The 20,583-nt window shown below is 38.0% G+C and overlaps 2 protein-coding genes across 3 annotated transcripts in view; both read right to left on the bottom strand.

The window, feature by feature from the left end:
* Nucleotides 1-20,583, bottom strand: part of LOC141435443 (carbonic anhydrase-related protein 10-like) — a 96,481-nt gene that overhangs the window by 48,296 nt on the left and 27,602 nt on the right. The window lies entirely within an intron of this gene.
* On the bottom strand, nucleotides 17,100-20,334 carry LOC141435877 (fibrohexamerin-like). The gene is made up of 5 exons (XM_074098714.1): nucleotides 20,310-20,334; nucleotides 18,985-19,201; nucleotides 18,415-18,554; nucleotides 17,485-17,613; nucleotides 17,100-17,125 (listed from the first exon to the last, which is right to left on the bottom strand). The coding sequence occupies exons 1-5, from the start codon at nucleotides 20,332-20,334 to the stop codon at nucleotides 17,100-17,102; spliced, it is 537 nt and encodes a 178-aa protein (XP_073954815.1).

The following is a 20,583-nucleotide window of genomic DNA, read 5'->3' as shown; positions in this document are numbered from 1 at the left end:
TACGTCCCAGACTCCATTTCAAGGGTGGCATTGCGTCTTCTTTGATGATGACCATCGTCCCTGCATCTAGGCTTCCTTTGCACGACCTCCACTTCGTTCTTTGTTGCAGCTCCGAGACATATTCTTTTTGCCATCTCGCCCAAAAGTGCTGATGAATTTGCTCGATGCGATGCCATCTTTGTAATCTAGTAGGATTTATATTCTCGAGTGAAGGAACTGGCAGAGCGGTAAGAGGACGTCTGACCAAAAAGTGACCTGGCGTTAATGGGCTAAGATCGGATGGATCTGAAGACATGGGTGATAGTGGCCGCGAGTTAAGTATGGCTTCTATTTTGACTAGAACAGTATACAGTTCCTCAAATGTGAGGTGGGAGTCGCCTAAAACTCTGGTTAAATGATGTTTAAAGGATTTAACTCCGGCTTCCCACAGCCCCCCAAAATGTGGCGCATAAGCTGGACTAAACTTGAATTCAATGAACTCATTAGCCATGAACTCGGAAATCGAAGAAGAATTTTGTTTTAAAAAGGCATTGAGCTCGTTTTTAGCCCCAACGAATTGTGTACCGTTGTCAGAAAATATCATTTCTGGTTTCCCACGACGCGAAATAAACCTGTGTAAGGCAGCAATGTATGCCTCTTTCGTTAAGCTCGTAACTAACTCGAGATGCAAGCACTTGGTGGCGAAACATACGAATACCACGACGTAGACCTTTATGAGCTTGCATCCACGTCCTTTACGGTCAGCAGCAAGCAGTGGTCCCGCGTAATCTACACCCGTGGTTTGAAACGTATAACCTGGATCGAGGCGCTGCTCAGGCAAATGACCCATTATTGGGTTAGCTGTTTGAGCTCTCATCCTAAAACACCTCAGGCATTTGTGTGCGACAGATCTAGCTAGAGCACGACCGCCTATAGGCCAAAATTGATCCCTTATTGACGCTAACAACAGTTGTGGCCCAGCATGCATCAACCGGATGTGTTCATCCACAAATACAAGTTTAGTTAGCGGGTGTTTAGATGATAGCAGCATTGGATGCTTTTTATTATACATGAACTTAGAATTTTCTAATCTACCGCCTACTCGGATTAATTCCGACTCGTCAATAAACGGTGACAGAATTAGAAGTTTATTTTTATTTGGTAGTGATTGTTTTTTTAATAATATGTTGTATTCTTTAAATGACTGTTGCTGGGATGACTTTATAAGTAAGATGAATGCTTTGTGTATTTCATCTGTAGTGAGTGGTCCAGACCTTTTATTTTTATTTCTGCAGTTATATATAAAACGCAACGTGTAAGCTAATGTTCTTTGCAACTTTAGTAATTTAGAGAATCTTTCGAAATCAATTAAACTGTTATTTATTTGTGTAGAAACCGTGGCAGTCATAATCATTTCAGGAATTTCATTATTGTTTTTAATAAAATTATTTTTTGGCCAATTTAATTCGTTATTCTTTAGAAAGTCGGGTCCTGTCCACCACCTTGACAATTCATGCAACTCTGATACATTGACTCCGCGAGACAACATGTCAGCTGGATTTAGAGCTGTTGGCACATGGCGCCATTCATGGTTAGTTGTAAGTTCTTGTATTTCAGCAACACGATTTTTAACGAATTGTTTCAATTTGCTCGGTTGTGTTTGGAGCCAACCCAAAACAATCGACGAGTCTGTCCATAGAACACATCGACTGACAGGTATACGAAAAGATTTTAGTACTTTCTCAGTAAGACGTGCGGCGACAAGGGCGCCGCACAATTCAAGGCGTGGTATTGTGGTAGGTTTTAATGGCGCGACTTTGCTTTTTGCGCACAGCAGTTTAACATCCACTTGCCCGTTACATTCCGATCTAACGTACAAGCATGCGCCGTATGCGTCTTGGGACGAATCACAAAAAGTGTGAATCTCAATCACACTGTTTGGATCGTCATTTATTACACAGCGCGGAATTCTTAAATCAACTACATAATGTAAATCGGATGTGAATTTATGCCATAAATTGATAATGTTTGAGGGCAACGGCTCGTCCCATGACAATTTTAACAACCAAAGTTTTTGTAGCATGATTTTAGCTTGAATGACGCATACGCTTAATAAGCCGAGCGGATCATATATCTGTCCTATGGCGGACAGAATAGACCGCTTGGTTGGATTTTTATCAACTATTTGCTTTATAGAATAATATAACTGATCATCGGTTGGTGACCAACCTAGGCCCAAAGTGTTAGATGAACCTTGGTCACCGAGATTCAATGTTTGACACGAATCTGACTGAGAAAGATTTATGTTTGACCTTATTTTACGTAGATTGAAACAGCCTGTGGATAGCACCTGACAAACGCGTTCTTTAATTTTCTGTAATTGCTCCTTTGTTTGTGAACCCGTGACCAGATCGTCGACGTAGAAGTCGTCACTGATTATTTGCGATATTTGTAGCTCATTACATTCTAACGCAAGTTGTTTCAAACTACGTACTGCTAGAAAAGGCGCGGATGCTGTTCCGTAGGTCACGGTGTTCAATTTATATAATTTTAAATCTTGATTTGGATCCTCCCGCCAGAGAATCTGCTGTAAATGCCTTTGATTTTCATGTATTAAGACTTGCCGGTACATTTTTTCAATGTCCCCGGTCAAGACATATGAATAATGTCGGAATCGTAAAAGAATGGACAGCAAATCACTCTGTATAGTAGGTCCAATCATTTGGAGATCATTGTATGAAACGCCTGAACTAGTGACAGCACTAGCGTTGAAAACAACACGAAGTTTTGTGGTTGTGCTGTTATCCCGCAACACTCCGTGATGTGGAAGAAAGAATGAGTGTATATCTGCTTGTATGTTGAATTGAGTTTCCGACATATGTCCTAATTCAATGTATTCTGACATAAAGTCTGTGTACATTTGTTTTAATTGTGGTTGTTTGTGTAACCGACGCTCAAGCGATAGGAAACACTGCTTAGCGCGTTCGAATGAGTCACCTAAGGAAGATTCTGGTCTTTTGAGAGGAACTGCGACCGAGAATCGTCCATCTGGCATTCGAGAATAATTTTCGACGAAGTTATTCTCACACAAACGTTCTTCTGTAGAATACACCAGCTTAGAATTGTCCGGTACCTCTTCAAGGGACCAGAATTTAGCTAACTGTTCCTGTACTGTGTTGTCCGCGATTAGATTACATGATATGATCGTGTTCAATGAATTTGGATAACTATTAGTTAGACCACTGGTAGGTCCAGAAACTACGTAACCGAGTTTTGTATGCTGAAGAATTGGACAGCTTGGACCTAAACGTATTTGACCATGTTCAAGCAGATCCCAGAAAATGTCTGCACCGAGTAGAATATCTATGCTCGATGGATTGAAGTATTCTGGATCTGCCAGTACTACTTGTGTAGGTATGTTTAGTTTAGGTACACTCACTTGATTATTGCAAAGTGTTGCAATGTTCGGCAGAATCAAAAACGATATATATGTTTTGTATGAATTCGTTCTTGATTCGATGAATGCATTGCAACGTTTCGTTATTTTGGATACGGTATTGTTTATACCAACGACGGATGATTGCACTTGTGTATGGTTTAATTTTAGTTTATGAAGCAAGGAATCCGTCATGAACGATGCCTGGCTTCCCGAGTCGAGAAGGGCTTTCACTTCGTGGCGGTGGTTGTCCCTGTCGTACATGTGTATCAGCGCAGTTGAGAGCAGGACACGCCCTGTCGGTTCGACCGAGAGCGACGTCGCACCCACTACGTGTGCCTCGTTTGACTGTAGCGGTGTGTCTGGATGTAGTGTTGTATTGTGTCTCTGTGAACATTTCATGCATGGGCCCAGTCTGCAAACGCGCGCCTGATGACCGGGGCGGAGACAGTTCTCGCATAGCTTAAGCTTCCGCACCGAGTCTGCTCTCTCGTTGACAGATTGTCCCAGAAATTGGTCACACCGATATATGCGATGATTTTGCTTGCACAAGGGGCAGATGTATTTATTTAACGTATAATGAGTTTGATTTGTTTGTGTGAATGCTGCGAGACCTTTGTAATGCTCGGCTGATTTGTACTTGTCAGCTTTGGCGCTGGTGCTTGGACTATTGTTACTCATATATAGGGTTTCAAGTAAGTCAGCCCTATTTTTTAAAAATGATGTGAATTGTTTCAACTTAATAGTTTTAGCATCGGATTTATATTCTTCCCATTCCCGTAATGTCCTAGGGTCTAATTTCGTACTCATAATGTAAATAATAAGCGTGTCCCAGGATGCAGTAGGCTCGCCCAAAGTGTCTAATGCTCGTAAATTTTTAGCAAATGTATCTATAATTTTACGTATTGATTGATAAGATTCTTTTTTAGTTGGTTCCAATGCAAAAAGCGCTTGGATGTGATTTTGAACTAATAACCGTTTGTTGTCATACCTATCGCACAACAAATCCCAAGCGATTTTGTAATTACGAGCCGAAAATTCTAAAGACTTGACGACCTGTGCTGCGGCTCCCTCCAGAGACGCTCTTAAGTAGTGAAACTTTTGTATGTCTGAGATCGACGTGGACTCATGTATTAAAGAAACAAATAAGTCATGAAATTCCAACCACTCATCGTACTGACCGCTGAACCTGGGAATTTGGATCGTGGGCAATTTGATTCCGCGGGTACTCGCGTGCTCCCCCTTAACCCCGGCCTGCTCGTCGGCCTCGTGTGAAACATATGAGGCACTCGAAGAATGGTTGTCATTCTTTGCAGGTTTATTAGCGTTTAATATCTCCTGCGCAACGGCCACATGCGCGTAAAATAAATTCTCAAACTCAGTGCGTTCGGCCAAGTGAGCGGTTTTATCCTTTTCATCAACATTGCATTCTATTGCGGTTTGAATTTCTTCGAATTGATCATAAAGTGAATCTATCTTATTTAATCGAACCTTTAGTTCGATTATTTGCAACGACGTTAAGGTATCTAATTTCTCTATATAGTTGATGAAATTCGTTAACCGCCCCTTAACTACGCCTCGTTTCCTTATTAAATCTTTTATTTCTGTTGACATTATAACGGGCTATGGGAAGAGGTGTTAAAATGCCTTACTAGTATAAACAATGATCATAAAACTGTATAAATAATGATTATAAAACTGTATAAATAATGATTATAAACTGTATAACAATAATTAAATTCTGTATAGTAAAATGCAAAGTTAATTGATACTAAGTATATCGCATCAGTTGATTAAGCACTGTATAAGTTTAAAACGTGTAAAATTAAATTAAATATTATTCCATTTCGTAAAAAATAGTAAAAATGAATGAATTATTAGTTGCGCGACGTGTTTACTTGTAAATGCATTGCTAATTAGCACATAAATAGGTACGAGCGAGACTCGCCCGGCCGCGGGAACAAAGGGCGCTCGATCGCCTACCCGTGCGTTAACGAAATAAATAACTTGATTGTAATATAATTACTAAAGTTTTCCAAATTTACTCGTTTATTTAAATGTTTTGCTTTCTACTATGCCTATTTTCGGTGTATATAACTCTAAAAATGATTAATAAGAAGCAAGTAAATAAAAACTTTTAGCTTTAACGACAATTCATTATAATATTATCGTAAGTACTAGATGATCTATAGATAACTGCGACTTAAAATGGTACCAAATTGGAACAGACTCACTCTTAATCACTCGTTTCAGCCGTATATTCCATAAATATCCGAACAATTACTTGCACTTTTGTATTACGATTATCTGGGTGTAGGTACCAACTAGCTTCATGCAATAACGTTGTTTATTTAATTGTTCTTGATTAGTTGGCTGTAATTTCTGGATTCTTCGGTTCCTAACTGCTACAACGCGCTGGATTCCTGTTAGGGCTTGCGTTCTTCTGGATATTTGGCTCGATGAAGGACCATGTAGACTATGGCGTCAAATTATTTTGAGTTTAAAAGCTTGATGCGCTTGTTGTTGGATTAGTGATGTAAAAAACGTTCTTGATTGATTTCAACGAATTTAATAAAAAAAAGGTTACAATCTGTATGACACACACACGCGCACGTTAGCAGCGAACGGCGAAGAGATGAAGAGTAAAATCGAGTGCGTCCGCTTCCCCGCGCTGCGTCTCACCCCCTTGGTCGCCCGCCGGTTTGGTAATATTCCCAACAGGATATGCATACATACAGGTCAAAATATAATCCTCCTTTTGGGCTTCACCAGAATCGGGTAAAAACTACAGAATTAATTTCATTACATTTGGCATGGCAAGTAGATTGTTTATCAGAGGTATTGTCAACTTCCAAGATCACCTTACATTTCATTTCATTCATTTGACAAGTAGACATATTTGACAATAAGGCAAGAAATTGTAAGAAAGTTGTCTAGGTAAACATAGGTCATTGACCTGCAATATGACAAAAATTGGATTGTGCGTACCAATTTTATTTTATCTTGCATTAGTTAGTGTAAGCTACTGGCTAAATTTAACTTTGTTTCAGGTTCAGCTTTGGAGTTGCCCAGTGTGGAATATTTACATGCACAGCCTTCCACAAGTGCTGTGCAGTGCAAAACGGACAATACAATACTACTATACAATACTTGTGTAACGTGAAACTGTATTTACCTATGTAAAGAAAAACAGATCCATGACATGAAAATAAATTATTATTAAGAAAAACAACTTTTTTTTCTTTAATTCGATCATTTAATTAATAAAAAGCGCACCACTACGTGCCGTTTTTTGACAATATATCGATAAAAAAGCACAACACTATGCTGTTACAATATCGATAATATCGACTGTTCCTAACAACACTACTTGTCAATGTGACTTTTTCGGCCCTGTTTAGTCTGTGCAGTTCGTTTCTTGATATTGGCACCAAAAAGACACTGAATTCATACTACAATCGTGGTATTGTTTTTGTATGAGAGTTCCGACTCTTAAAACGTAGTGATTATATACTCTTTGGTTAATGTCTTATAAATTTAAAATTGAGGTTAAGGACCAAATTTTAGGACCAATCCACATAAAAAGATTTTTAAGCTCATAAATAGTTTTTAAATACGATGTTTTATGATGATGATGATGATGATGATCAATATATCAGTTATAAAATTCGGTACCTTACTTATCTTTCCCGTAAATAGTAATATATAATTTTAAGTATATATATATATTTTTAATAATTTTTCTTAATGGATACGAAATAAAAGTGTCCCTTTTCCAATTTTGTGGCTATTTATATTAATTCTTTTTTCCGGGTGGCTGGAAATTGCAATTTATATATGGTAACAAAATTTACATTAAATTACGTAAAAGATTTCATTATAAACCTACTCAAATAACAAAGCATTCCGTTCGAGCATAATACATGAGTCATGTATCTTATTATCATCATGTATAGATATGATTTTAAAAATAACAAGATGTTTGAAGTACCATGACCATTTAATTCAAAGGAAATCTGAAGTATTTCAGATGAATGTAAAAACACCCTGTATTACTAAATTCCACTAAACTAACGCAATCTAACTCTAAAAATAAAACAAGCGTATAATCTTACAACTTGCACGCAAATAATACTAACTTACGGGGTAAGAACAATTGTATGAGAAAATAAAGGAAACAATCCTGACCCGTCTATGTTAATAATAAATGAAGGCAGTGTCCCACTGCGAGCGAAGCGACAAGCGATAACATTTTACCTTGCGCAGAAAGTAAAATTTTGTAATATGTAGTATAATTTTTTAAGTAAAAAAAATAAAGAAGCATTTAATTTTCTGGAGATACATTTGATGATGGCTGAAAGTAGGTATTGCACTAGGTTTGGTTTTCTGGCTTTGAATATCTTATTACATTGACATAAGTCTTAAAATTGTGACCATGACACGAAAAAACCTGACTAAATATACCACAATTAACGTTAAAAAAGTTTATCCCAAAATGCAGGAAAATTTTGCCAAATTGGCCCAAAAAATTATCTCGATTATTATTTATTATTATTTTTTCTCGATTATTTTAAGTTTCATCATCAGCTACTAGAAGATGTCTTCTGTCGATTAAAATATTCCGACGAATCGCAAACCCCCTCCTTATTTTGAAGTATATAATGTTGAAAAGGCCTCCCGAAACGCCGCAATGAACGACATGCCATTTGCATCTACCGCTTTCCCTCAATTCTTGCTATGTCACCTATTCCGTGTACTGCCGTTTCGCACCATTTTTTTCCCAAATGTTTCATTTCCCAGATTTTTTTCTCAGAATATTTTCTTATGGTTTCATAGAGCAAAGTAAGTTAGGTTAGGTTTGTTTTATGAAAGTTCCGAAAATAATATCATCATCATCATCATCAGCCGGAAGACGTCCACTGCTGGACAAAGGCCTCCCCCAGGCCTCTCCCAGGCGGACTGACGACATCGTGAAAGTGGCGGGAAACCGGTGGATGCAAGTGGCGAGTTGTCGTTCTAAGGGGAAAAATAATATGGTTTCGGAGAAATTTGATACTATATGGAAATGAAACAATGGCAAAATGAAATTATTTGCGAAAAATATTTTGCCCAAACGGCAGAGAACCCACCTATTCCCCTAGTGGAAGGCCTACCAACCGTCTTCCAGCTGGTAGTCGCCACTAAACAACATTTCTTCCCCAAAATTCGTTTCACCATCCCTGCTAACTTACTTCCCACAATGCAGCGCACAGGCCTCCTTTTATACCGCATTACACAAACGTGTTCGCCATTCGCGACAAACATTCGACAAAAGATTTGTATACGAGTGCCGTCGCAAACTACTGTTCACACATTCGTGGGCTGCCCTTTGTGCCTTTTGATTCGCGTCCAAAAGCTCCCAACGCAAGCGCGCGAATCGCGAGGCGAGGCGCGAGGCGAATATCGAGCGCGCTGTCATGCGCTGTTTACTATACGTTATTAAATGCAGTATTAGAATAGAGGGCCCTTAGTGTAAGTTTTCGGTTAGAAAATACGTCTCGATCGCGTTCGCGTTAAAATCTCATTTTATATTTTATTTTTTTTATTTTTTTTTATTTGACTGGATGGCAAACGAGCAAGTGGGTCTCCTGATGGTAAGAGATCACCACCGCCCATAGACACCTGCAATACCAGGGGGATTGCAGATGTGTTGCCAACCTAGAGGCCTAAGATGGGATACCTCAAGTGCCAGTAATTTCACCGGCTGTCTTACTCTCCACACCGAAACACAACAGTGCAAGCACTGCTGCTTCACGGCAAGATTAGCGAGCAAGATGGTGGATGGTGGATATGGAAACACGAAGAGCGCCTCTAGCGGAACGTTTGCGATGTTAACATGCGTGTTCTTTATTCGCCTCACTATACGCCTCGCGATTTGCACGATAGTTTAAATGCAGTATTAGAATAGAGGGCAGAGGTCGTAACTCGTAATTTCCACGCGGCCCCAGCAGGGCTACTACGAAACTCGAAACTCGGAGTTCGTGTCGTGCGGTCCCTCTGACACTAATACTATTTATACGAGAGCGAGAGGGACCGCACGACACGAACTTCGAGTTTCGTAGTAGCCCTTCAGTTCGGTTTGGGAAGCTCCGTTTAGCAGTATCAAAATGTACCGAACAAACTTGGTTTTCAAATTGGTGTAACAACTAAATCCAGATTTTTTACAAAAAGTGCCTATTAAACTGTCATTAAACTAAATAATACGCGCTGAACTTATCTCAGCAGCACGGCTGACCCAAACCAAAGCCTAGTAGATGCATTTAGCCGAGCATTTACACCAACACAAAACAAAATATTTTTCGACTCGCCCCGTATCCCCAAGAGTAGTGAATAATCCAGAGGCGGCACAGCTTAATATTGCACACTCTAATTATCCTGGATTACGTTCACCTGCGAGCGTCTTGAGATGCCGCGAGATTGCGCGCTGCTGAATTAGTAAGCGTATTGTCGTAGGTTCGTTAGGGGATTAAAAAATGTTTCGTGTTCGGGATACACCGTGATTTTTCGGTCAAAGATGTTAAAAATAGACTGCAAAGAATGAAGCTGGGCGAAGTTGAGAGTTTTAGAGATTGAACTATGTTATATTTTTACCTAGAGTGCATAGCTCCCAAATGGATGGACCGAATTTGGATCGAGTTTTACTGCGGCTATATGTGATAAAAATCGTTTTAACCGTTATAGTACCTTTCTAATTTATTTACCGTTAATATAATTTTTATTTATATATAGAAGATTATACACAACACAAGATACAATAATATGATAGGAAACAAAATTAATAAAAATAACACCGTTATTGAGATATTGAATTTTAAAGGACAATTTTGGGAGTTTTTCCACTGTTTTAAGTTCGTTAGGTCATTGATGTAAATGAAACTTCTTTGTCGACTGGCAGCGCATGTATAACCAACTGTACTTTATGTTGTTTGTGAGGTTAAATAGAATTAATTGCCACACAATGAGAGGGCAAAAGCCACGGGTATTGTTTCAAGAAAGCCATTAATAACAGCCTAATTAATACTAATGATTTTATACAAAACCCTCAAATGAGATAGGATGACGCGCGGTTTTGACTTCATCGTGCCTCGGCCTATGGAAAATTTTATTTACCATGTTTTTTTTACGGGAGAACAAATAAAAGTCTTCCTTCATTATCATATCCGGCCCATGTACTGCTGGGCATAGCCTCCTTTCTGAATGGGAGTCCGTTGGCTCTAGTTTCTACACGACTCAGTGTGGATTTGGGAGCTACACATACACTATTTTAATTGCTTGACAAGGTGTATACTCGTACAGGTTCCCCTCGTTGATTTTCCTTATCGTGTTATTTTTCACGCATATCCACAACCCTTATGCTTGAAAGATTATAACAGACTCAAGGCCGTATTAGACCTCTCGGGGGCCCTGGGAGAAAGGAGAACTTTGGGCCCTTTTGGAAATTAAAGAAATCCTACTATACGTAATATTATAAATGTGAAAGTTTGTAAATGAGTGAGTGAGTGAGTTTGTGGGTGAGTGAGTATATTTGTTACTTCTTCACGCTGAAACGGCTGAACGGATTTGGATGAAATTGGGCAAAAAGTTGGTTTATAACCTGGATTAAAACATAGGATACTCTTTATCCCGATATTCCCACGGGCTAGGGATAAAATCTTGAAATAACAATCGATGGGCTTAGAGTCATGAAATTTGGTATGTTGATAGCTGGATATCTGAAATATGTTATTTCAGATATCCAGCTATCAACATATGCCTATGTGTTCATAGGCTACTTTTTATTCCGATATTCTCACGGGATAGGGATAAAACCTTGAAATAACAACCGCTGGGCTTATAGTCATGAAATTTGGTACGTATATAGCTGGACATCTGGAATAACACATAGGCTACTTTTTATCCCGATATTGCGACGGGATAGGGATAAAATCTCGAAATAACAACCGCTAAGTTTAGAGTCATAAAATTTGGCATGGTTGTTATAATATAACGTCAATGAAAACCACGATGTAATTTTAGGGAAATTTCCACGAGAATTTAATAAAATGCCGGAATTTCAATTCAACTGCTGTATCTAATGATTTACGCGTGCGAAGCCGCGGGTAAACGCTAGTTGAATATATTTTTTCCCCTTTTTTTGTAACGGCCGTACAGACCGTTCACAAAACAAGGAAAACTAATTTAATAAATTAATAATTATAGTGCCTTTTAGTATAAAGAGATAAGGAGTGTTATAATTATAATTAATTATTCCCAAATGAGAGAGTGCCGGGGGTTTTTAGTGTAATTTATAGATTACATTTTACAATCAGTATTTGATGTGATGACAAAGAGCTTTAAAGTTAAAAAAACTGACAGTGTTAATACAGTAATGATATAATAATAATAATAAATATCACGGGATAATTCACACCAATTGACCTAGTCCCAAAGTAAGCTTAGCAAAGCTTGTGTTGTGGGTACTAAGCAACGGATAAATATAATTATATAGATATAGATACATACTTAAATACTTATTAAACACCCAAGACCCGAGAACAAACATTCGTATTTTTCATACAAATATCCGCCCCGACACGGGAATCGAACCCGGGACCTCAAGCTTCGTAGTCAGGTTCTCTAACCACTAGGATATGGATGCAGAAAAATTACCCGATACCAAAACGTGCTAACTAAATAATTTTCTTCGCATATATAGTTTGCTATTATCACTTGTAGCCCACGCAAAACAGAACTAACCGGGACACGTGGCCATTTTGAAATAAAACCGGGTTAACCTTTTAAACAGCCCCACGCGCCATTGCGGACAATAGGCGTGCAAAAGGAAGCCAATTGTGGTCCATTATTACCCTGATTAGCTTTACCCGGGTAACTGTACCCTGTTTTTCTTGGCAATATTTGTCCCGTTTAAAAACTCTTTTGTTTTAGCCTGTTGTAAAAAAACTGAATAGGTACGGGTTACATTAGGTACAGTCACCAGCATTAATATCTGCCACAGCGGAGCGTGTAAAAATATCTGACACGTCCTTCCGGCCATTGAAATAGAGTCGTATCAGATATTTATGCACGCTTGTTGTGTCAGATGTTGGTGCTGGTGACTATACACGTGTCAGCCAAAAATATATTTACTTTGTATCGAAAAGTATGAGAATACTCGTGTTTATCATCGGCTTCGCACACGTATATCATTAGATTCAGCAGCTGGATTGAAATTTTGGGGATTTTTTAAAATTTCCCGTATGAATTCGCGAAAATAAAATCGTGGTTTTCATTGACGTTACATTATAGCGATGCGATGGGGATTATAGCGTTGCATTAGGTATTTATTGTATGGGCCAAGTTGCCCGAAATAAATGAATTTATTATTATTATTAAAAACAATCATGTCAAATTTCATGACTCTAAGCCCAGCGATTGTTGTTTCGAGATTTTATCCCTATCTCGTGGGAATATCGGAAAAAAGTAGCTTATGTTTTATTTCAGATGTCCAGCTACCTACATAATAATATCAAATTTCATCCAAATCCGTTCAGTCGTTTCAGCGTGAAGGAGTAACAAACATACTCACTCACTCACAAACTTTCACATTTATAATATTATATATAGTACGATTAGTAGGATGCCCACTAGCACGTTTAGTAACATTTCGAGTGTCATGTATGCGCTGACCACAGATATAGATTACACTAGATAACGCAAACACCTCAATCTGTATGAAAACCTAGCGAATTAGCGATGTGAATTCCCCGATGTCTGCGCAAAATAGATTCAAATGCGCCGCCCGCCCGCGCCGTGGGGCTCGAGTCAGCCCTAGTCATGATTAGTCAGTTAGCGGTCAGTCTTTGTATGGGGCCAATCCCGACGTTTGGTCGGGGTTCGGACACGCGAAGTAGATGCATTTGCGTAATCTAGTGTAATCTATATCTGTGGCGCTGACATTCTGTTCCTGAGACGTTCCTATTACGGTTATGGCATGATACGGTGTGGAGGCTAGAGACCTTTAGTCATGTTCCCGAAACATTAAGCTAAGCTGCATAATTCGTAACAATCGTTAATGCACCTGGATATTCAGCGTTTTTACGACGTTTTCATCATTAGCGTTTTGCCAGGTGTTATCAAAATAGATGATCATCATTATCATCATCATGTCAGCCGAAAGACGTCCACTGCTGGACATAGGCCTCCCTCAAGGCTCTCCACTCAGACCGGTCTTGTGCTTTCCGCATCCACCGCGATCCCGCGATCTTAACCAGGTCGTCGCTCCATCTTGTTGGAGGCCTACCGACAGCTCGTATCCCGGTCCGCGGACGCCATTGAGAACCTTCTGACCCCATCGGCCATCAGTCCTGCGAGCAATGTGCCCCGCCCCCTGCCACCTCAGTTATATTCTCAAAAGAGATGATGCTAAAGGTTAAGTCTTTATGAAAACTAAAGACAATACCGATGCTAAATTTAGCTTGATCAAAATTCGTGCGACTTGTCTTTCCGTTGTGCTAGTAAACGTGGGTTGCTAATGTCTAACCAACTGGTCAAAGCGCTCCAATATTCACCCATCCCCTTTTGTGTGCATCATACGGAGCTGAAGTAACCATTATATTAGACACCTCAGAGTATAATAAAAGAGTAAATATAACCTCTTACGTCCATATCTTATGAACAAAGTTCAACACGCCCGGGAAGTGTTCAAGAAAAAATAAATTTAATCCCTAAGCCATAACTTCTAAAGAGTACTCTTACAAAGAACCTTCTGGCATGACTACGTCAGAAAGTTAACTCTTGTGAAGTGAGAATTACGTTTTTGATGCGGCATTTTTTAAAGGCAATTTACTTTTTACCCGGCTGCTTGAAGGATGGTTATGTTTATTGAGTGTATGTATGTATGTCTGTTTCTTTGGGCCTATCTGTAGCCTAAACTGTTGAACGATTTTCAACATAATGAAGTATCATTACATTCGTCAAAAATATCGGAGTGACATAAAGCTGGTTACCACATGTCACAGACAGAAAATGGCGTCAAACCTAAAACACCCCTCTTTTTTCGTCGTGGGTTAAAAAATAAACAACTCGGTGGGAATCTAGTTTTTACGGTGTTATGATACCATATCCAAAGAGTACATACGCTAAAGTAAGAAGACTTATAAAGTTTTTCCATGAAATTGAGTGGGGGTGGTTTAATAAAAGGCTGTTCTTTGGCAAACAATATGCCGATCTTCACACGTGCGTGTTTGCCTGTGTAAGAGTGCTTCATGTTTGTTTCTAAAAATATTAGACGGTTATTTTTGGGCTTAACGTTTTTACACCGTATAGCCCAGTAAACTCGTAATCTTTGCGGCCTCGCAATATTGCAACTTGCACGATATTGCTTGCAGGTCTAATAATAATAATAGTACAGAATTATTATTGCTAATGAAATAATAGGACTTATTATTATTGTTAGACCTGCAAGAAAAATCGTGCACGTTGCAATACATTGCGATGCCGTAAAGCTACGAGTATGAAGTGGTCAATCGAGCGCCGCAATGTAATGCAACTTGCACGATTTTTTTGGCAGATCTAAACTGGCCTTAATAGTACGAGTATTTGCAGTTTTATTAAGTAATTTAATTATATTTTATTACACAGAATATGCAGAAAATATTGCACACGAATAATACCTACCGCCACTTTATTATGAAGTGGGGAAACAGGTAACAGGCATACTTAGTACGTGTAGGTGTAATAAAAACGTGCCATAAAAAAGTAAAAAAATTACTTAGTTGGTTGCTTCTTGTCTCTAAATTAGAAATTCATATCTAAAGTTGTGTGGCATACCTAATTCCAGTTTTGACCACCGGGTCATCAGATTTGTGGTAAGTATTGTAAATATAAAAAAAAAGAAATCGAACTGGCCACTAATAAGCGGCATAGATGGGAAAAAAAATATATTTTTTTTAATTTAATAGTATACTATAGAGCTTTTTCCAGCGTGTTTTATACCTTCACCAAATAACTGACACTTTTAAAAGCCGAAAAAGTTAGTATCCGTCTGATTTCGTTGGATTAGCATATTTTAAAAGTGTTCGCACCTGCCGACGGAGTTGGGGAAGTACCGAGCTGACTATGCGGTCACAGCGAGCAAAGAAACAGTAGGTAAGTATTATTTTATTTTCTAGCCTATATTTGTTTCCCCCTGGGAATAGGGGGGTCCTCAGTCGCCTGTTACGACATCCGGAAGAGATGGAGAGGTGTAATTCTAACCCGACACCACACGGGAAAATACATGTCCTATAATTTCTGATAATCTAACTAACGGACTAAATAGAATATATATAATATACTTATATATTTCACCTAGGAATTTACACAATCTTAATTTAAGTATAATAATAATATGATAGTTTCCTAATTTTATTATGTTGCGCAATGTTATTCCACAAAAGTTAACTACGGTGCGGATGCCTTTATGGACATCATTTATTTCATTATTATTTATCTTTCAGTCTTTAATTTTAATCATTTAACCCTACTGCACATATTTCTACTGTGCCCGTCTCGCCGCCTCGCCTCACTTCTCGGGTGTTAATTCTCAAATTATCATACCGTCGAAATGAGTTTGTCGACTGATATTTAATTAACGCTCATCCTCACATTGTTCCCGGTCATTGTTGTGACTAATTAAGTATTACAATTAATCTTATTTTAACCTCACTTTAAACAAGCTTTAATCACGTTCTCTTCTATTCAGAAACACTTGAGCTCGTGTTTGCTTTTTTTGATCCGTCACTTTCACATTTACGTTGTCAGAAATAGACAAAACATAATGAAATTAAGATTGGTTTTTTGGAATCGTTTTGTATTTTTATTTCAATTCCAATTTTTTTTTGTTACTTTTACGGTCATCCCGTAAAACCTATATCGAAAATACAAACTGAAATATAGATGTACAGAAAAACCAGAAAAATAAGACCATCGCTGGGAATCAAAACCAGGTCCTCGGCATTCCGTGCCGTGCGCTATACCGCTACACCACCGCTGGCTTTGTCCATCTATATTTCAGTTTTTCGGTAGACAGTCAGTAATTTTCGATAAAACATAATGAAGCTACCAGTATAATTAGAAGGATCCTCCTTTTACAATAATATATAAGCAATCCTACTACGGTCCAAGCCCTCTCATTCTGACAGTAGACCTGTGCCCAGCAATGGGACGTATATTAAAACACATCCAAATTAGGATTTCTTATTCCAAAAATCATCCAGTCACTAGGCGAAAAAATTAAACAACAGTAATGATCAAACTTGACTTCAATTTATATATATTTGCATGTATACTTATGAACATAATATGGCAAATAAATGATTATGATTATGATTATGAAACTATTTGTAATCCAAAGTCACAAATAACATATTGTATATAAGTAGTTGCAAAGAAAGAGCTTGCAGTAAGAAAGAATTCGGCAACATCCAGTGGCACGTTTGCAACAAAAGCAGCAAATGCTGCCGGAATTGATGGATCTAAAGGAAACAAAACAAAAAATCACTATAAAGTTCTTTGTCTCGTATTATTGTAAGTTGCTGCTATTGATAGAGCGGTCGTGGGCATTGAATAAGGATTAAGCTACGAGTATGTAAAGATTTTCTCAGGATAATAATTTGTGGTGGTTTCCTCATGCCTGCTGCCACATCTGCAGTACTGACAGAAGTATGTTAAAATTAACCATTTTTTTTTGTAAATTATCAATAACTTTTCATGAATACTATGTGCTAATATAGATATTTGAAACTGTGCCGGCGTTTGGCACGTGGTTTATTTGGATTGTGTCGATTGGTTTATATTACTCGGTATCGACCTCACGCGCGATCGGTTCAAATAAGCTGCCCCACCATAGAGTATCGTTGAAATATTCGTACATAATCTAGCATTTATCATAATTAAAGTGGTTCAAAAACCCGATAAAGGGACTCAACACCCAATCACCCCTAAAGAAACTATGACCGTGAGTATGAGATTTTAGTTCAAATAAAATTTATTTCTATTTCTACTTAACAAACCTGAACTCTCTCCCAAAGAAGGTGCAAGTGTGATGATGGGTAGAAGGTCGTTGCTGAAGACAAACGAATCGGACTTGTCCAGCCGAAGGTTTTCCACTTGGGGGATGGTCACCGTCAAGTACACCGAACCTTGATTGTGTGAGAATTAAATTAACATGTAGGTATATTAAATTTTAACTGTCCACGTGGTCTGATTGGCCGCAGATTCCATGCATATGCATGTTGCATTAGTGTAAGATCATTTCCCCAAGTAAGACATGCAACTGTAGTGTAGGGTGGAAAGTAGTACGGTGGAAGGCTTACAATAGAGATGCTATGCCTGGGGACTGAAGTCCTAAGGAAGAGCGTCGAAAGTTATATAATATGCGTCTGAATTGAGAATCTTCCATGGCGTGATGTTAGATTTTCTGTCTCAATCAAGTTTTGGCTTCTAATTTTTATAATGATGTTACTCCGCCCGCCCCATCGAGTTTTGGCTCGTAATTTTTATGATAGTGTAAATGTACAACCAGAAGTAAGTAATCAGAAATCGAATCACAAAACAAAAATAAGAAAAAAAAATATTTTTCACAAATGCTTAGCTTCACCATCCAAAAAAAAATAGAATCCAATACTCAGTGGGGGCAGAATCACTAAGCCTATCCTGGGACGGCCTTTAGTGCTTCGGTTTTCTTAATGCCCCTAGGTAATCGTTGGAATTCCAAATGTAATCTATTTAATTGATGATGAAAAAATTTAATGGCTATGTCCTTTCATTAGGCATTCAATAGGAAACTGCTCAAGTGACTGAAACTAAAAACCTGTAGAATCACGAATTATGACGAAGAACAAAAAGAAGCACAAGAAGAAGAAGAAGAATTATGAAAAAAAGAAGCACTCTAGTTTCAACCAAAACCATTTAAGAAGCTTTTTTATTCAATAAATGCTTACTAAATGCAACTCTGACAGAACCATGTGTGGTAATAGGCTCCCTGCCTCTTCTGGCGTATGTGAAAAAAGTATTGTTGCCACGAGCCACAAAATTTCGCAATTCTATACCTAGGACGAGCTTATCCGTGTCTCTGTTAACACTGAAAAAAAAAAGACTTGTTTATGAATTGCTGCATCCCTTTTATAGCGTGGGGGACGTCACATTTTTGAGATCGACGAAAATTCTAAAATTGTTAAAATAAATATAAATGTTCGTCTAAAAGATTTAAGTATGGATTTAAGATGAAAACATTTAAGTGATCATATGTGTGTTTCAGTCAAATTTACGTTGTGGAATATTCCGACTTAAATTTAACTATTAACTCAGGGTAAAGAAGCGTCAAAATTAATGGAGCTGTCGCTCGATCCTAATACAGCTTTAATGATGTATTTTCTAACCTAACCTAACCCATGCAAGTAGAGTGAAATATGGAGAAAATTGAAGTCTGATTCAGTACTTCGTTTATACGAAGAAAATTATAGTACCTATTTTGTTATGTATGTGTCAGACGCTTAGATTTAGTTACTTACTAGAATTCTTGGATTCTTCCGTTATTTAAGCCCAGATACTCGGGATTGATATCAGTTTCCGTGATATTGACTCTTGGGTAGAAGACGTTGGCGAGGGATCTCACGAGAGGGTCAGGAATTCTCCCTGGAGCCGGTTTGCACTTGCTATTGTGCAGGAAATAACGACGAATGCAAGCCACATCACTCGGACGACAAGGGCGCTCAAAAACTTCAGGGTCTATAAAAGTTTATAACAAAAAATTAAACCGACTCAATAAACCCTTGAAAATATTTTTCTACAGGTATGGAGTCGGTGCCTCGGCACGAGACAGCATGAATAGAAGCCGAATAGATAGTGAGTGAGATAGACGACTACAAGTCCTCCGGCTGGCTCATGTTGAGGCACTGTAGCAGACTCCATATATTATTGCCTTATTTGTTACTTGATTATAGGAAATATTTTCTATGAGAACAAAATTTTCTTTCACTTTTCCATAATATGCATTGGAAATAATTAATTCAGCTCATTAAATACACTTTTAATCAATTCGTTCATCAGTTTCTTATAAAATCATAATATACTATTAAGTTGTTGTTTATAGAAAAAAGCATTAATAAAATCAAAACTCGGTTTCCGCACGCGTTGAAGTAGTGACATCTCTGGAAACGCAGTGTCATCGGGTTATTGTTTAAAAAGCTTAAATCACGCTGCATACAAGTGTAGTTATAAAGTAAAGTAGAAAGTTTAGCTATTTGACTATAATGGTATTATACTGAGCTGAGACCGTGACTGTGGCGACCTCTAGTGAGGAGCGGTGCGTGTGTGTCAAGTTATGGGTTATCGGGCTATATTCGGAGAGGTTCCACTACTCACTAGTAGATGGCGCTATTTTTCTAATTTAATGAAACCATCTGAGATTAATTAAAGGTAATTTTATTCTCCTTTTGTAGTTTTACAGGCAAAAGCAACTAAAACCAAGCCTAATAGGACTATTGGTTTGATTTACTAGCAAAGCGTACATAAGTAACTTAGAATATTTACAAAAATGCGTAGGCTAAGAAACTCTTCTAAGGCTTCCCAAGTTTTCCTGAAAATCCCATTAAATCCTTTCTCCAATCCTGATTTCCTTCCATCCTGTTCCTCGTGCTGCCGTAGGCAATTTTGATTGTAAAATCCATAGGAAAGCACTGAAGTTCCTGAAATATAAATTTATTTGAAATCGCTCTAATGAATATCCTGGATATAGCATTCTTGTTAAAATACAAGTTAGATCTGAGTACTTTACTTTAATCTCATCCTAATAGTGACTCTGATACAGAATTAAATAGGTTAGCCCGGATCAAACACTCAAATGATTCAAAACTAGTCATCTTTCAGTTTGAGAATTTTAACCCGAGGGCTGAAATTTGTAAAGGCTAATATAATAATTGTTGTATTTATAATCAAAATCTTTTAAATTCCATCCCTCCTGACTTAGTACATGTCTATACGATAAATACCCAAATAAACCCTATAGATTTTGATCAGATAACAAAGTAAATTAAATCTTCAGGAGTGTCAAATTTGCAGTTGAATAGACTTTATGATTAAGCTTCGATCCATGTTCATTATAAATCTGT

This window comes from Choristoneura fumiferana, chromosome 15 (genome assembly GCF_025370935.1).
Source record: "Choristoneura fumiferana chromosome 15, NRCan_CFum_1, whole genome shotgun sequence".
Lineage (NCBI taxonomy): Eukaryota > Metazoa > Arthropoda > Insecta > Lepidoptera > Tortricidae > Choristoneura > Choristoneura fumiferana.
The sequence above is the reverse complement of the archived record's forward strand: the minus strand, read 5'-3'. Positions and strand labels throughout refer to the sequence as shown.